The sequence below is a fragment of the Trichomycterus rosablanca genome, chromosome 9, assembly GCF_030014385.1.
Source record: "Trichomycterus rosablanca isolate fTriRos1 chromosome 9, fTriRos1.hap1, whole genome shotgun sequence".
Classification (NCBI taxonomy): Eukaryota; Metazoa; Chordata; class Actinopteri; order Siluriformes; family Trichomycteridae; genus Trichomycterus; species Trichomycterus rosablanca.
The window spans coordinates 14,620,783-14,639,752 of record NC_085996.1 but is presented as its reverse complement, the minus strand read 5'-3'; the positions used below and the strand labels follow the sequence as shown (position 1 = coordinate 14,639,752).

Below are 18,970 nucleotides of genomic sequence, written 5' to 3'. Positions count from 1 at the left end.
AGGTCTAGGAGGCGATGAAAAACAAAATACGTTAACGAGGAGAAGGTACAAGAAGAAGACTCACGGTTTAAGGACACAACGAACGGCCGTCTGTGTACCGTATGGCAAGCAGACAATCTGGCGACGAGTGAGAGAAAAGCCGGCGTTTAAATGCAGGAGTTGATGAGATGAGGAATGAGGCGCAGGTGTGTGTGGGGTCCGCCCTCCAGCGATCTATTGGCTGGAACCGCAGCAACCTCCGAAAACAGTACCGCTCCAGGCCGCTAGGGGGAGAAGGGAGCAAAACGGGAAAACAAACGCAAACCACCACCAAGAACAAAAGCGATCGGGGAAACTAAAGAAAACGGAGAAAAACAAAATACAAACCGGAATAAAAACAAAACGCTGGGAAACCCTGAAAATAAAAGGTAAGTGCTGGCGGATCCTAACAGTACCCCCCCCTCAACGGCCACCTCTAGGTGGCCTACCGGGTCTATCGGGATGTAGACGGTGGAACTCACGGACCAGGTTGGAGTCAAGGATGGCAACCCGGGGAACCCACGACCGCTCCTCAGGCCCATAACCCTCCCAATCTACCAGGTATTGGAGGCCCCGACCACGTCTACGGACATCCAGCAGCCGGCGAACCGTGTATGCCGGATGCCCATCGATGAGCCGGGGGGGTGGTGGGGGTTCGGTCGGAGGGTTCAAGGGTGAGGAAACCACGGGCTTGAGCTGGGAGACGTGGAATGTGGGGTGGATCCGCATGTGGCGGGGAAGTTTCAGTCGTACCGACGTGGGGTTGATGATCTTCTCGACGGTGTAGGGGCCGATGAAGCGGGGGGAGAGTTTCCGAGACTCGACACGCAAGGGGATGTGAAGGGTGGACAACCAGACAGCTTGACCAGGAGCATAGGGGGGGGCCGGTCTTCTACGACGATCGGCCGACTGCTGGTTGGCGTCCCGAGTGCGCAGGAGGGTGGTCCTGGTGGAGCGCCAGAGTCTTCGGCACCTGCGAAGGTGGTGCCCAACAGAGGGGACTGCCACATCGGCTTCTTGTTCGGGGAACAGTGGTGGCTGGTAGCCTAAGGAGGCCTCGAAGGGGGACAATCCTGTGGCAGATGACACCAGAGAGTTGTGGGCATACTCGACCCAGGCCAGGTGGGAGCTCCAGGCCTTGGGGTTGCGAGCAGCCATGCACCGTAAGGCCGACTCCAGGCCCTGGTTGGTCCTCTCCGCCTGACCGTTGGACTGTGGGTGGAAGCCGGAGGAAAGGCTGACTGTGGCGCCCAGCGCCCCGCAGAAGGCCTTCCAAACCTGGGAGGTGAATTGGGGTCCTCGGTCTGACACAATGTCCAATGGTATTCCATGAACGCGAAAAACTAGATTAACTAAAAGTTCTGCTGTTTGGAAGGCTGTGGGGAGCTTCGGCAGAGCAGCAAAATGTACGGCCTTGGAAAACCGGTCAACGATGGTGAGGATGACTGTGTTCCCGTTGGAATCCGGAAGGCCCGTGACGAAGTCCAAGGCAATATGGGACCATGGGCGACTCGGGATAGGGAGAGGCTGAAGTAGCCCCGCAGGAGATTGATGGGATGCTTTGCTGCGTGCACAGGTGGTACAGGCCGCCACAAATTCCCCAACATCCTTCTCCAAGGATGGCCACCAGAAATGCCTCTTTAGGAAGGATAAGGTACGACTAGTCCCGGGATGGCAGGCGACGCGGGACTCATGGGCCCATTGAAGGACCGGCGAGCGAGCTGTGGCCGGGACGAAGAGACGGGTTTGGGTTCCTGTCCTGGGGTCTGGTTCCTGGGCCTGGGCTTCGGTGACTAGACGACGAACGTCCCAAGTGAGGAGCCCAACAAGTCGACTCGGCGGGAGGATAGTCTCGGAAGAGGTGAGGGCTTCCTTCGGGGCAAACTGGCGAGAGAGGGCGTCCGGTTTGATGTTCCGGGATCCAGGCCGGTAGGTCAAAGTAAAATCAAAACGGGCGAAGAACAGTGCCCATCTGGCTTGCCTGGCGTTCAGCCTCTTTGCCGTCTGGACGTAAGACAAATTCTTGTGGTCCGTCCAGACGACAAAGGGCTGAGCAGCCCCCTCCAGCCAGTGCCTCCACTCCTCCAAGGCCAGTTTCACCGCCAGTAGCTCACGGTCCCCGACATCGTAATTGGCCTCAGCTGAAGAAAGGCGACGTGAAAAAAAAGCACAAGGGTGCAGAGGGTTCTCGGGACTCACCCGCTGGGAGAGCACAGCCCCTACCCCAGTATCGGATGCATCCACCTCCACCACGAACTGCTTGTCGGGGTCGGGCTGGATGAGGATGGGGGCGGAAGTGAACAAAGTCTTGAGCCGGAGGAAAGCTTCCTCTGCCTCCCGGGGCCAGGTGAAGGAAATCTTAGTCGAGGTGAGGCGAGTGAGGGGTGCTGCCACGTGGCTGTAGTTTCGGATGAATCGTCGGTAGAAGTTAGCGAAACCCAGGAAGCGTTGGAGCTCCTTCCGAGTGGTAGGGGTAGGCCACTCTGTGACCGCTCGGATCTTGTGGGGGTCGGCTCTAACCTGGCCGCTCTCCAGAACGACCCCGAGGAATTCCACAGAGTCTACGTGGAACTCACACTTCTCGACCTTGACGAACAATCTGTTCTCTAATAACCGAGAGAGGACCCTCCGGACATGCGCTCCGTGTTCTTCCCGGGACTTGGAAAAAATCAAAATGTCGTCAAGGTAGACGAACACGAACCGGTTGAGGAAGTCTCTGAGCACATCGTTGACCAAGGCTTGGAAGACTGCTGGGGCGTTACAAAGCCCGAAGGGCATTACGAGGTACTCGAAGTGGCCGAGCGGGGTGTTGAACGCCGTCTTCCACTCGTCGCCTTCTCGGATCCGCACCAGGTGATACGCGTTACGCAGGTCCAACTTTGTGAAGATGGTAGCACTGTGCAGGGGTTCAAAGGCCGACGACATCAACGGCAGGGGATACCGGTTCTTGACCGTGATCTGGTTGAGGCCCCGGTAGTCGATGCATGGCCGCAGGGTCTTATCCTTCTTTTCGACAAAAAAGAAACCAGCTCCTAAGGGAGATGATGAGGGGCGGATGATTCCGGCGGCCAGAGACTCCGAGATGTAGCTCTCCATCGTGCTCCTCTCAGCACGAGAGAGGTTATAGAGCCGACTGGTAGGCAGTGGGGCACCAGGCAGCAAGTCGATGGCACAATCGTAGGGTCGGTGAGGGGGTAGAGACTGGGCCCGGTACTTGCTGAACACCTCGCGGAGGAAGTGGTACTCCCGGGGCACCTTGGACAGGTCAGGGGATGCTGCAGAGGGGGTGGTGCTTGTCCCGTTCCCCGGCTGAGGGATGGCGGAGACCAGACAATTGGCGTGGCAAAAGTCGCTCCAAGCCACAACTCGTCCACGAGCCCAGTCGATGTGGGGGTTGTGACGTGCCAACCAGGGGTAGCCTAGGACCAGGGGGGTCTGAGGAGCTTTGATAACTACGAAGGAGAGGGTCTCCCGGTGGTTTCCTGAGAGGATCAGGGACAAAGGCGCGGTACGGTGGGTCACCCGGGCAATGATCCGTCCATCCAGGGCTCGCGCAGTGATAGGAGGGTCCAGGGGCTCCAGGGTCCCCCCCAGCTGACTTGCCAGCCCTTCGTCTAACAGGTTGTCCTCCGCACCCGAGTCCACCAAGGCCTGGAGAGGGACCGAGCAGCCATGGCAACAAAGGGTTGCCTGCATGCGGAGGTGGCGTTGCTGGGAGGATTGGGATAATTGTGGGAGGGGGGATAGCTGAGAGTCGCCCGCCAGTACCCCCACGGCTACTGACGGGCGCCCTCTTTTGGCCGGACAGGGCATGCCCGGAGAATATGGCCTGCCTGACCACAATAAAGGCATTGCCCGGCCCTGAAGCGGTTAGCCCGCTCCTGGGGGGTTAACCGGGCACGCCCCAACTGCATGGGTTCAGGCATTGGTACTAAGGGTATAGGGGCAACACTGGAGGCACCTGAGGGCTCTGAGGAGCTCGAACAGGTCAAAGGGGAAGGTAGCCTGGAACCGGTTCTGGCCGCCCTTTCATGGCGGCGGCTGCGGAGGCGGTTATCCAAGCGGATGGCCAGAGCTACCAGGGAGTGGAGGTCGGGGCTCTCGTCCCTTGCCGCCAACTCATCCCTCAGGGAGTCGATGAGACCTTGCCGGAAAGCCTCCCGGAGGGCCTCGTCGTTCCACCCCGAGTCGGCGGCCAAGGTCCAGAACTCAATAGAATAATCAGCCACGGACCGGGAACCTTGGCGCAGGGAAAATAGTCGGGAAGAGGCACTCCCCGAATAATCCGGGTGGTCAAACACTGTCCTGAACCGGGCGAGGAAGTCAACAAACGAGCCCTCTCGAGGGTCCGTCTGTGACTGTACCGCTTCGGCCCAGGTCAGGGCCCTGCCTCTCAGGTGACCAATAATAAAGGCCACCTTACTGGCCTCGGTGGCAAAGGTAGTGGGACGCTGACGGAAAATGGATTCGCATTGGAACAAAAACCCTCTGCACCTCTCCAGGTCTCCACAGAAGGGCTCGGGGTTGGGGACAGGTGTTTCCACGGAGGACCCTGGAACCACGGGACCCGTCGGAGGTACGACCGGAACCTGGGAAGGAGCAAGAGGTACAGGATTAGGAGGTATTAGACGTACTACCTGCTGGGTCAAGTCAGCGAGCTGCTGGCTGAGTGTCCCCAGCATCTGGTTATGGCGGATAAGGATCCCCTCAACCGTTTGTGCACCCGTGGGTTCCATGGTGGCCAGATTGTACTGTTAGGGTTAGTTAATAACCCACCAAGGACTAGGGGGGAACCCAAAGGCGAGTGCACAAACAACAAAACCCAGAAGTGATAATACGATATTTATTTAAACAAATAATAAATAAACGACCAAAACAAACAACCAAAAAGATAACAGAAAACGAGAGGGGAGCGGCAGGAGCGGTACTGGAAGCGCCGGGGAACTGCAGGGCGGACTGATGACCAGGAGTGATGAACCGGAATGCAGGATGACCAGGAATGGCAGGAGAACCAGGAATGGCAGGAACGCAGGAGAACCAAGAACGGCAGGAATACAGGAGAACCAGGAACGGCAGGAACACAGGAGAACCAGGAACGGCAGGAACGCAGGAACGGGGGGAAGGTCTAGGAGGCGATGAAAAACAAAATACGTTAACGAGGAGAAGGTACAAGAAGAAGACTCACGGTTTAAGGACACAACGAACGGCCGTCTGTGTACCGTATGGCAAGCAGACAATCTGGCGACGAGTGAGAGAAAAGCCGGCGTTTAAATGCAGGAGTTGATGAGATGAGGAATGAGGCGCAGGTGTGTGTGGGGTCCGCCCTCCAGCGATCTATTGGCTGGAACCGCAGCAACCTCCGAAAACAGTACCGCTCCAGGCCGCTAGGGGGAGAAGGGAGCAAAACGGGAAAACAAACGCAAACCACCACCAAGAACAAAAGCGATCGGGGAAACTAAAGAAAACGGAGAAAAACAAAATACAAACCGGAATAAAAACAAAACGCTGGGAAACCCTGAAAATAAAAGGTAAGTGCTGGCGGATCCTAACACATGTTTTACTTCACAACCAAGAAAAGTTTGGAGGTTTTTAATTTTAAGCACATTTACAAAAAAACGGATTATATTCCTAATGGGACACATTAATTAATTTAATAGCATCTGGAAGAACTTGAGCTAAGGTAAGCAGTATTATGGATTTTTTGCTGTGTTTGGGATTTGGGCCACTGTGCCGTGATTTAACGCGCTTCAAAACGTCAGTTTAAGCTTTTAACTGGTACCTAGGAAAGTAAAGGCACTAAGTAAAATGGCAAAATACAGTTGCTAATCTGTTGTTGTTTTTTATCTGAACTTACATATTATTTGTTTATTTCTACGCTACATTTCCAATATATGTTTTGTGTATATTATATTGACTCGTGACTCGACTCAGACTCGTATTTTGTGACTTATAAACATCTCTGTGTCAGGGTAACTGACATCACATCCATGAAGTACCAGAATATTTTAAATGAAAGTTTGACTTCCTTTGCCAAGAGTCTTGATTTGATCCAGTAAGACAGATCGCTCTAATCAGCTACAAATACACTTTTATAACATTTACCAAGGCGCTCAGGTGGCAAACCAGAGCTAACATTTCAAACTCATCAATTCGAAACTTGGGGAGAATCCCAGCACTGCTGTTCTAGTGGAATATCTCACTGCGCCACCTGGGTGGCCCATAAGGATTTTTCTTTTCTTTTTTTAATGCATTTTCTCCCCTTTTTCTCCCCCTTTAGCATGTCCAATTGCATCATGCTTCCTCTCCGCCTATGCCGATCCCTTCTCTTACAGAGGAGATCAAAGCTAACCTACGCCCCCTCCGACACGTGGGCAGCAAGCCGTATGCATCTTATCACCCACACGTTGACGAGTGTTGTGCCACCTAGAGTTGTGTACAGAGAGACACACCCTAAGAGCACTCTTTCCTCATCTCTGTGCAGGCGCCTCTAAACAGCCAGCAAAGGTTGTAATTGCACCAGTCTGACAGAGAGAGACCCATATCCGGCTTAGTCCCGCCCATCTGAACAACAGGCCAATCGTTGTTCATGTAGCCGATACAATGTATTCGAGATCCCAGCTCTGGTTGCAGTGTGTGTTTTTACCGCTGCGGCACCTGAGCGGCTCCCATAAGGATTTTAAATAGAAGTCTGACAACCCATGCCAACAAACAACTGGATTGTCATGGTCATACAGTCATATCTGTTTATTTTGGAGTAGACTGAATGTAAAGTGGCATCAGGTAGGTGTTGCTGGTTGGCACGTGAGTGTTTTTAAAGCACCTGAAAATAAGTAATGGATCTGTCACGGTGGCTGACTGAACTGAATGTGTCACCGTGTGTAATGTTTTATTTATTTATTTGTGTTGGAGTCCAACTGCATGAACATGTAGTCCTAATGTATACCATGCTCTATTTTTCTGTAAGAGCAATCTGGAAAAAATAGAACAACCCATTTTAATTTATTATCGTGCTGGTACGTCACTGCCTTCATGATGTATGTTTAGTCAGCTGATAAATTATGTGCTTTGTTTCGTTGTAGATGGATTTGATGACAAACATAAGCACAATCCCACAGCCTTACCTCTTCACCAGGCATGTTCACTTCCTCAACTTCACCAGGTAAGCCGATCAGAATTGGGTCAGCTGAAGCGTCCTATAAATCTGGATTTCACTCTTATTTACCCTTAAAACACTGTGATTACCATTTGACCCGGGTGCAAAAAAAGTATACTTAAGTATACTAATCTGCAATATATTACAGTGCACTAAAGTGTATTATTGTCACAATATATTTACAATATATATACAACAACTATTTCTGTACTTATTATACTTTAGTTGTACAAAAATAATACAAAAGCTCGACTTTAATTGTATTAAGTGTACTAAACTGTACTAAATTGAGACTATTTTAAGTATATTTTTTCAACTTAAGTATACTACAGCATGTGTATTTAACTCCATGTTTCACACACAAAGCACATTTAAAGCACGTGAAAGAGGGCTAACAAAGCATGCAGAGAAACAGATGGACTACAGTCAGTAATTGTAGAACTTGAAGGTGCTCCTATATGGGAAGTGGAGCTGATAAAATGGACAGTGAGTGTTAGAAACAAGGAGGTGGTTTTAATTTTATGGCTGATCTGTGTATATATATCCCCAAACTGTTTCCACAAAGTTGGGAGCATGAACTTGTCCAAAATCTCTTGGTATGCTGAAGCATTAAGAGTTCCTTTCACTGGAACTAAGGGGCCGAGCCCAACTCCTGAAAAACAACCCCACACCATAATCCCCCCTCCACCAAACTTTACACTTGGCACAATGCAGTCAGACAAGTACCGTTTTCCTGGCAACCGCCAAACCCAGACTCATCCATCGGATTGCCAGACGGAGAAGCGTGATTCGTCACTCCAGAGAACACATCTCCACTGCTCTAGAGTCCAGTGGCTGCGTGCTTTACACCACTGCATTTAACGCTTCGCACTTGGTGATGTAAGACTTGGATGCAGCTGCCCGGCCATGGAAACCCATTCCATGAAGCTCTCTACACACTGTTCTTGAGCTAATCTAAAGGCCACATGAAGTTTGGAGGTCTGTAGCGATCGACTCTGCAGAAAGTTGGCGACCTCTGCACACTATGTGTCTCAGCATCCGCCGAGCTCGCGCTGTCATTTTATATGGCTACCATTTCGGAATTCACTGAGCTCCTGAGAGCGACCCATTCTTTCACTAATGTTTGTAGAAGCAGTCTGCATGCCTAGGTGCTTGGTTTTATACACCTGTGGCCATGAAAGTTATTGGAACACATAAATTCAATTATTTGGATGGGTGAATGAATACTTTATTTGGCAATATAGTGTATGCATGTGTATATATATATATAACTGTATGTTAATGACTTCAATTCAAATGGATGTCCCTAGTCTAGTGGTTTTTAACCTGTAGGGTATTTTCCCATGGGGGTGAGTCCTTATTTTGGCGTGGGGGGTTGGGGGGTGTTATGAGGTATCAGATGATGAGATATTACGCTTACAGATTACTGTTTTTACAACTACAGGCCGCAAAATCAATTCAGGTGCTTTTCCTGTATTCCAGGGTCTGATTAGCAGCCACAGGAAACTTTATTGCTGCTGAAGAAGGTTCTACAAAATTTAAATTCAATGATTCACATACTTTTTGCAATCTGCTAAAACCTGTTAGAACCAAAGTGTTCTTTTTTTTTTTTTTTTTTTTTTTTTTTTTTTTTAATGGAAAAGATTGGAATAAAGTGTTAGTAAATAAGTACAAGTCAGCCTAAGTGTTTAGTAAAAAGGTGGGTTTTTAATAGTTTTTTAAAGACAGCAAGAGACTCAGATGTTCGGACAGACAGAGGAAGTTCGTTCCACCATTTGGGCGCTAGAACAGAGAAGAGCCTTGATGCTTGTCTTCCTTTAGTCCTGGATGGAGGCTCAAGTCGAGCGAGACTAGAGGCTCGGAGGTTGCGTGGTACAGAGCGGGGTTTGATTAGACCCCGAAGGTAGAAATCCAAAGATTTCTGAGGGTTCACAAACTTTATCTTGCTACTATATTAGTCCTTGCTTTAACAGTTTAATCTCACTAATGTGTCTCTTACAGGTTCAGGATAGAGCAGCCTGTCTACATCAACATCATCCGAGATCCCATTAACCGCTTCCTCTCCAACTACTTCTTCCGCCGGTTTGGAGACTGGAGGGGTGAGCAGAACCACCTGATCCGGACCCCTCGGATGAAGGACGACGAGAGATACCTGGTCAGAGCGTTTTTTCATTCTTGCGTCCTCCTGTTTCTTTCCTCCTGCTATCTCTGCATCACGTTCAGCTCTCTCCTTCCAGCCTTTCATGTCTGGGCCAGAGCCTCGAGGAATGTGTCAGGCTTTACTGCACTTTCCTGGAAGTTCTTAAGGATCTGCAGCTGTTTGTAAGGGCATAGTTGGGTTTAGTTTAAAGGTTTAGGGCTGGGTTAGACGACTACTATGGAGATTTTTGGCTAAAAGGTGGGTGGGATTAAAGATTCACTAGAAAGGGAACAGATCTCAGGATTATGACAGCATTTAAAGTGGCTGTGTAGCAAAATGCACACCAATGTACTAAATAGTGTGGCTAAATAGTGCGCTTTGAAGGGTTTAGGTACACAAGATGTGTTTGATTGACCTTAGACTGAAGGACGTGTTTGGACGTTTTACCACCACATGACCCTGTCATGTCGCATTGAGTCCAGTTTTCACTAAATCACTGGCCACAGTGCAGTAACATACCCCAGACAGGGTGCCAATCAGTGATGGCATAGTTACCTTGAAAAAGTAATCTGATTACTGATTACTGATTACTCCTTTAAAAAGTAACTTAGTTACTTTATGGATTACTTGATTTTAAAAGTAACTAAGTTAGATTACAAGTTACTTTATTAGTTATATAATGCGGTCCGCTAATGTATCCCATAATGCAACTGGAGCTGCGTAGGCGATTGAAGCGGAATAAGAAACAAGAAAGATAGCGGAAAACGGAGTCCTCTGTTCACAAGTGTAAGTAAGATAAATAAAATAAAAAAATTTAAAGACAAATAAATAACAAAAAGACGATAAATATCCTAAATTTTGGCGAGTGGGGTTTGTAATGAGTCTGTAACTATGGTGATATTACATCATCACGTCCTCACGTCATCACTTGACGTTGGTAAGATGTACTTCTTTACCAGCCGTGTAGTGCATACTTCTAAGTGTATACTACTAAGTATGCAATTCCGGACGCAGCCCGTGACTTAGTTGTCGCATAGGACAGACGTCACTCCCCGAGACGCAAGAAGAAAGCAAAAATATATCTTTTTACTAAGGAAAATTACAAAAATAGTAACGCACAGTAACTTGGATAAGTAACTTTAATCTGATTACTGGATTGGAAATAGTAACGCGTTAGATTACTCGTTACTGAAAAATGTGGTCAGATTAGAGTAACGCGTTACTGACCATCAGTGGTGCCAATCCACCACAGGACCTCAGCCACCTCTCCTCCTGTATGTAGACGCCCAGCCGATAACACCACTGGGGATTCTAACCCTTGATCTCAGCAGTAGTGAGCTAGTGTAATTTAATGTTGTGCCACTTGAGTTCTATTCTGTATCAATTTGTCATATTTTTATTGTTTTTTGAGGCTATATTAGCATAAAATAGAGCCATTTGATGCTGGAACCTACTGTAGTAAGTGTTCCTCACTGATAGTCTATAATGTTCCTTAAAAGGGCACCCACAAGCCTTGTTTATCTACAACCCAAATCAGAAAAAGTTGGGACAGTATGGAAAATGAAAATAAAATAAAAATGCAGTGTTCCTTACATTTACTTTGACTTTTAATTAATTGCAGACAGTTTAAACCCAAGATATTTCATGGTTTGTCTGCTCAACTTTATTTCATTTGCGTGAGAAAATGATTGAAATGTTTAAAAACAATGAACCTCAAAGAAAGATTGGAAGGGATTTGCATATTATTCCCTCTACAGTGCATAATATCATTAAACCGTTCAAAGAATCTGGAGGAAATTCAGTGTGTAATGGCCAAGAGTGCAAGCTTAAGCTGAACGCCCATCATCTTCGATCCCTCAGACGGCACTGCATCAAGAACCGCCACTCAACAATAGCTGGTATAACCACATGGGTGAGGGATTACTTTGGCAAACCTTTGTTAAGCACTACAATACATAGTTACATGCACAAATGCCACTTCAAACTTTACTGTGCAAAAAAGAAGCCTTATGTTAACCATGTCCAGAAGCGGTGTCGAGTTCTCTCGGCTCGGAGGCATCTAGGATGGACCATCACATAGTGGAAATGTGTATTGTGGTCAGATGAATCAGCATTCCAGGTCTTTTTTGGTAAAAATGGACGCCGTGTGCTCCAGACCAAACACGAAAAGGACCATCCAGACTGTTATCAGCAACAAGTCCAAAAGCCAAGAAACTTGTGTTTTTATTTTATTGGCATTTTTCATGCTGTCCCAACTTTTTCTGATTTGGGGCTGTACATTATAGGACCAAAATTATATCAATACCTTCTTTATTGAATAAGCTGGACCTATTGCAGTCAGCTTGTTTATGGAAAATTAATGATATTCTTCCAGATTTACTGTTCCAGCATGACCCTACCCCTGTGCACAAAGAGTTCTGACTTCATCCCGATTAAACTCCTGTGGGGTGAAATCAAACATTAATTGTCAGCCAGGTCTCACCCTACATCGTTACCTAATAATATAGAATTATTTTTCACTTCATCTTGGTTGGGGTCGCGGCAAGTGCGGTTCTACCAGGAAACATAGGACACAGGTAAGCAATACCCTGGACAAGGCGCCAATCCATCTCAGGGTTTGAGCCGTCTGTGTAGACGCCAATGCGGCCGATAGACAGAAGTGCTTTTTAAAGTATTTATAATGTACATTCCACGGTCAAATGTTTACATACACTCGTAGGAGTCTCGTGGAACTCCAAAGGAACATATCTTAAAAGGGTAAACTCTCTCAACCACTAAAAACATTTCTTTTACGTCATGTGATCATAAGACCAACAAGCAAATCTTGACAATCTATGTTTGAATCTTGGTGCTGCAGTAATGTGGTTTCTATAAACAAACAGCAGTGAACAGCAATGAAAGCACTCAGCACAAAACTTTAAAGAATTAATCAGGGAGACTAAAAGACTTGGCGTAGAGTTTAACTGGAAGAACACAGTTTCGGTTCCAGATTGTTTCTTGGCTCTAGGTGGCGTCTGGTCTTGTACGAAAACAAATCAACATCAGCGGCTCATTTACTTTGGTCACAAGTAAGTACGAGTTATGTTGGAAGGACGATTTTATAGAGTGGTTTTACCATTTAACGCTCACTTGCTGTTGAAGAAAGGAGAAAATTTAGGATGCTTCCTACAGGGCAGGGGTAGCTTAGTAATTAAAGTACTGGGCTAGTGATCAGAAGGTTGCTGGTTTAATCCCTGATATTACAAGTTTGCCACTGTTGGCCCCCCAAGCAAATATTCAGTCATAACTGTAAGTCGCACTGGATAAGGGTGTCTGCTAAATGCCCAAAATGTATATATTGTTTTACAAACCCTATTCCCAAAAATAGCACAATAGTAGGTAATTTTACTGACATGTAAAATTAATGTACAACCCCAGATCAGAAAAAGTTGGGACAGCATGGGAAATGCAAATAATAGAAAACACAGAGTTTCTTACATTGATCAGCCATAACATTAAAACCACCTCCTGGTTTTTACACTCACTGTCCATTTTTTTCAGCTCCACCTACCATATAAAAGCACTTTGTAGTTCTACAATTACTGACTGTAGTCCATCTGATTCTCTACATATTTTTTAGCCTGCTTTCACCCTGTTCTTTAATGGTCAGGGCCCCACAGGACCACCACAGAGCAGGTATTATTTAAGTGTTGGATCATTCTCAGCACTGCAGTGACACTGATGGTGGTGTGTTAGTGTGTGTTGTGCTGGTATGAGTGGATTAGACACAGCAGCGCTGCTGGAGTTTTTAAATACCGTGTCCACTCACTGTCCACTCTATTAGACACTCCTACCTAGTTGGTTCACCTCTGTGGTGGCTCTGGGGTGGTCCTGACCATTGAAGAACAGGGTGAAAACAGGCTAAAAAAGTATGCAGAGAAACAGATGGACTACAGTCAGTAACTGTAGAACTGCAAAATGCTTCTATATGGTAAGTAGAGCTGATAAACGACAGTGTGTGTAGAAACAAGGAGGTGGTTTTAATGTTATGGCTAATCAGTGTATGTATATAATGTGTGTACATGCTCTTTCTAAATTTAGTAGCTAAACACTATTATATTAACTTTCATAAATCACTTAAATTTCCATTAAACAACACTTAATGTAATTGCTTGAAATTACAAAATGAGGAAACTAGTTGCAATAGCTGTGAAAATGTGACTTTTTTCCACATTCTTGTTTAATATTAAATTTTGCAGGTGGCTCGGTGGGTAGCACTGTCGCCTCACAGCAAGACGGTCCTTGGTTCGATCCCCTGGCAGGGCGGTCCGGGTCCTTTCTGTGTGGAGTTTCCATGTTCTCCCTGTGTCTGCGTGGGTTTCCTCTGGGGCTCCGGTTTCCTCCACAGTCCAAAAACATGCAGTCAGGTTCATTGGAGACACTGAATTGGCCTATAGGTGAATGGGTGTTTGTATGTGTGTGTGTGTATGTGTATGTGTGTTTGCCTTGCGATGGACTGGCGCCTCGGTGTTACTGTGTGCCTTGCACCCATTAAAAAGCTGGGATAGGCTCCAGCACCAATGTGAGTAAGTGAGTGAGTTTTCTAACAATATAGAGAACTTTGACTTTTTCTTGTAAACCACTGAGCCTTTTGTTAAAGCTTGTTTTAGACCAAATTATGACACCTTCACTTGTTACCTAATTATCTGTTTACCTGTGGAAAGTTCCAAAAGACCCTTAATCCTCAGTTGGTCACAATGTATTAGTCACCTTATTTTTCACCTTTTTTCTCCCGACTTTTAGCGCGTCCAGTTGCCCGATTGCGTCTTGCTTCCTCTCTCCACTAATGCCGGCTCTGGCTCCGATTGAGGAGAACGAAGCAGCCGTATGCATTTTGTCACCTACACCACACAAGATCAGCTGCGGACCAGCCCTGTGTACGGAGAGACACACCCTGATCCGCACTCTCTCCCCATCTCTGTGCAGGCGCCATTAATCAGCCAACAGAGGTCGTAATTGCATCAGTTATGAGAGAGTCCCTATCCGGATTAATATCCTACCCCTATATGAACAACATGCCAATCGTTGTTCATGTGTTTGCTCAGCCCAGCCGGCAGGCAGAGCCAAGACTCGATAAGATGTATTCGAGATCCCAGCTCTGGTGTGCTAATGTGTGTTTTTACCGCTGCGCCACCTGAACAGCCCTAGTCCAGTACCTTAACCACTAAGTTTTAACTACCACTGTTTTATTTATTTTTTACATTTGTCCCAACTTTTTTGGAACTTGGTTTAGTAAAACAACAATGGTTAAGTGTTACATTTTTTATTTATGTATTTAATTGTCTCTAAAATCAAATATATGTTTATTCATCCGGCTCGGTGGGTAGCACTGTCGCCTTACAGCAAGAGGGTCCTGGGTTCGATCCCCAGGCGGAGCGGGGCGGCCCGGGTCCTTTCTGTGCTGAGTTTCCATGTTCTCCCCGTGTCTGTGTGGGTTTCCTCCGGGAGCTCCGGTTTCCTCCCACAGTCCAAAAACATGCAGTCAGGTTAATGGGAGATACTGAATTGCCCTATAGGTGAATGCGTGTGTGTATGTGTGTGTCTGCCCTGCGATGGACTGGCACCCTGTCCAGGGTGTTACTGTGTGCCTTGCGCCCATTGAAAAGCTGGGATAGGCTCCAGCACCCCCCCACGACCCTAATTGGATTAGCAGTTAAAAGAGTGAGTGAGTGAGTGAGTGAGTGAGTGAGTGAGTGAGTGAGTGAGTGAGTGAGTGAGTGAGTGAGTGAGTGTTAATAGGTGAATACTAGGTGGTAAGAATTGCGAAAAGTGTTAAAAGAGGTTTCAGAGTCAAGAACATAAACAGGATGTTACTGAATTCCATTCTTAACTGTCCAAGCAAAATAATTTTGAGGCTTAAAGGAACACCCCTCCCACTGAATATATCTTAAAACTGTCAGTATAGTACATGTTAACACTCGGTTGCTTCACTATTAATTCTACGATTCAGATAAGAGGTGGATGAGAACCAAAATGTGGCCTTCTAATGTGATTTGTTGTGAAATTATTTGTTCAATATTTTACTGGACACCCACACTGCTTCTCATACACTGTGAGGACATTTAAGGCAGCGTTACTCCCTTGAAGAGCTCCAGCTGTTGAGTTTTTATTGCATACAGTCATGAAGTATGCGTGAAATATCACATACGCTGGCTACACTGTTATTTAAATGGAAAATATCACCTTGATTGGTTGGCTGTGTTGATATACACACTATATTACCAAAAGTATTTGGACACCTGGCTATAAGCTTGTTGAAAATTCTAATCCATAACCATGGGCATTAATGGGGTTGACCATCTGTTTCAATTTTTAAAGCTTTCTGGCACCCAGGTGGCACAGCGGGATATTCCACTAGCGCACACCAGTGCTGGGATTCTGGAGTTGAACTCTCTGGTACCGGTCGGCTAGGCATACCCTAGCAAGCACTATTGGCAGTGTTTTTTTAGTCTTTTATTTTTGGACCATGTTTTGTGCACAGGGGAGCAGTTATTGTATAACTGGCTTCTTTTAGGCAGCACAGTGGCTTGGTGGGTAGCACTGTTGCCCCACAGGAAGAAGGTTCTGGGTTTGATTCCCAGGTGGAGCGATTTGGGTCCTTTCCGTGTGGAGTTCATGTTCTCCCTGTGTCTGTGTGGGTTTCCTCCCACAGTCCAAAGACATGCAATCAGGTTTATTGAAGATACTAAAGTACCCCTAGGTGTGAATGTGTGTGTGTGTGTGTGTGTGTTTGCCCTGAGATGGACTGGTGACCTGTCCAGGGTGTTTCCTACCTTTTGCCCAGTGAATTGCACCCACCATGACCCTGACTAGGATAAACCAGTGGTAATACAGACAATGACTGAATGAATGATAACTGATTTTATACACGTGTTAGCAGTGGGTGTGGCTAAAACATATAAACTCAGTCATATACTTCTGACTAGATAGTCTGGATATTGTGGCTTTAATGACAAGACCAGCCACATCTTCAGTTTAAGACTATGGAAGTCTAACTTTTAAGTCTAACTTTAGCGCGTGTGCTCTTAGATGTGGTTAACACTATGAGATTTGGAGGGAAATAACAATGGAAAGCAGGCGAAGTCAAATTAGGGTTAGAACTAAGTATTAAAGCAATGTTCATTTCTGCAGAAGGTCAGAAATTGAATGGCCAGCCTCAAGACGTTTCTCCATTTCAATCAGTAGGTTGACTTGATCAACCACAATCTTGTTTCTACACTCCATTTTATCAGTTCCACTTACCATATAGAAGCACTTTGTAGTTCTACAATTACTGACTGTAGTCCATCTGTTTCTCTGCATGCTTTGTTAGCCCCCTTTCATGCTGTTCTTCAATGGTCAGGACTCTCCCAGGACCACCACAGAGCAGGTATTATTAAGGAAGTGGATCATTCTCAGCACTGCAGTTACAGTGTTGGTGTGTGTTGTGCTGGTATGAGTGGATCAGACACAGCAGCGCTGCTGGAGTTTTTAAACACTGTGTGTCCACTCACTGTCCACTCCATTAGACACTCCTACCTGGTTGGTCCACCTTGTAGATGTAAAGTCAGAGACGATCGCTCATCTATTGCTGCTGTTTGAGTTGGTCATCTTCTAGACCTTCATCAGTGGTCACAGCTGGATGTTTTTGGTTGGTGGACTAGTCTCAGTCCAACAGTGACTGTGAGGTGTTTAAAAACAGTGCTGCGGTGTCTGATCCACTCATACCAGCACAACACACACTAACACACCACCACCATGTCAGTGTCACTGCAGTGCTGAGTGATCCACCAACCAAATAATACCTACTCTGTAGTGGTCCTGACCATTGAAGAACAGGGTGAAAGCAGGATAAAAAAGTATGTAGAGAAACAGATGGACTACAGTCAGTAATTTCCGCAGCCGTGCCTTTGTAATGTGTGCAGCATGTGGTTTTGCATTGTCTTGTTGAAAAATGCATGGACGTCCCTGGAAAAGATGACGTCTTGAAGGCAGCACATGTTGCTCTAAGATCTCAATGTACTTTTCTGCATTAATGCTGCCACCACAGAAGTGTAAATGACCTTTGCCAAGGGCACTGACACAGCCCCATACCATGACAGACCCTGGCTGTTGGACTTGTTCCTGATAACAGTCTGGATGGTCCTTTTAGTCTTTGATCCAGAGCACAGTGTCCATTTTTTCCAAAAAAGACCTGGAAGAAAAAGACCACAATACATGTTTCCACTGTGTGATGGTCCATCCTAGATGCCTCCGAGCCCAGAGAAGTCGGCGCCGCTTCTGGACATGGTTAACATAAGGCTTCTTTTTTTGCACAGTAAAGTTGTAAGTGGCATTTGTGCATGTAACTCTGTATTGTAGTGCTCGACAAAGGTTTGCTGAAGTAATCCCTCACCCATGTGGTTATATCAGCTATTGTCGAGTGGCGGTTCTTGATGCAGTGCCGTCTGAGGGATTGAAGATCACGGGCATTCAGCTTAAGCTTGCGCCCTTGGCCTTTACGTACTGAAATCCCTCCCATTTTTTCGATTCGTTTAATGATATTATGCACTGTAGAGGGAGAAAATATGCAAATCCCTTCCAATCTTTCTTTGAGGTACATTGTTTTTTAACATTTAAATCATTTCCTCATGCATTTCTTGACAAACTGGAGATTTTCCACCTTTCCTGGATGCTGCTTTTGTACCAAACCATGATTACAATCACCTGTTGACATCACCTGTTTGGAATCACATCATTATTTAGTTTTTTCACCTCATTACTAGCCATATATAGACCATGGGAGGTCTGTTTTTGAAACTGCAGCTGCAAACCTGGATGAACTGACGGACACTGTAACATCTTACATCAGTTTCTGTGAAGAGGTGTGTGTGCAAACTAAAACCTTCTGCACATACAGCAACAACAAACCATGGTTTACACCCAAACTCAAACAACTGCGTCGGGTCAAGGCGGACGCCTACAGGAGTGGAGATAGGGCCCTGTACAACAAGGCAAGAAACACACTAACCAGGGAGATCAGTATGGCTAAAAGAAACTACACTGAAAAGCTGAAAAAACGTTTTTCAGCCAACGACCCTGCTACAGTGTGGAGAGGCCTTGGAGAAATCACAAGTTACAGGAAACCTCCCCCACCCATAGATGCAAATAAAGACCTTGCAGACGACCTCAACGACTACTTTTGTAGGTTTGAAAGTGACCACTTCACACCCATCAATCTACCCACCTCATCTGCATCTGTTATTTCATCTCTAACACCACCACCACCTTCCCCCCCAGTCACCCAGGCTACACTTGAGATAGGTGTGAAAGATGTCAGCCAGCTCTTCCGGAGACAAAAGACCAGGAAATCGTCAGGCCCGGACAACATCTCTCCCTCCTGTCTCAAAGCCTGCGCTGACCAACTGGCTCCAATTTTTACACGTATCTTCAACAGATCCCTGGAACTGTCTGTTGTTCCCTCCTGTTTCAAACGCTCCACCATCATCCCGATCCCCAAGAAACCCTCCATAACTGGACTGAATGACTACAGACCGGTAGCATTGACATCAGTAGTCATGAAGTCATTTGAACGATTGGTGCTAGCCCATCTGAAGGAAACCACTGGACACCTACTGGACCCACTGCAGTTTGCATATAGG

At 46.7% G+C, this 18,970-nt stretch overlaps 1 protein-coding gene across 1 annotated transcript in view; it reads left to right on the top strand.

Annotated features, from left to right (window-relative positions):
* The window catches only part of usta (uronyl 2-sulfotransferase a), a 151,993-nt gene that overhangs the window by 124,372 nt on the left and 8,651 nt on the right, over positions 1-18,970 (top strand). Inside the window, exons 4-5 of the mRNA XM_063001942.1 lie at positions 7,098-7,177; positions 9,173-9,326. Of these exons, the coding sequence (XP_062858012.1) occupies positions 7,098-7,177; positions 9,173-9,326 (234 nt within the window). The remainder of the gene's footprint in view (positions 1-7,097; positions 7,178-9,172; positions 9,327-18,970) is intronic.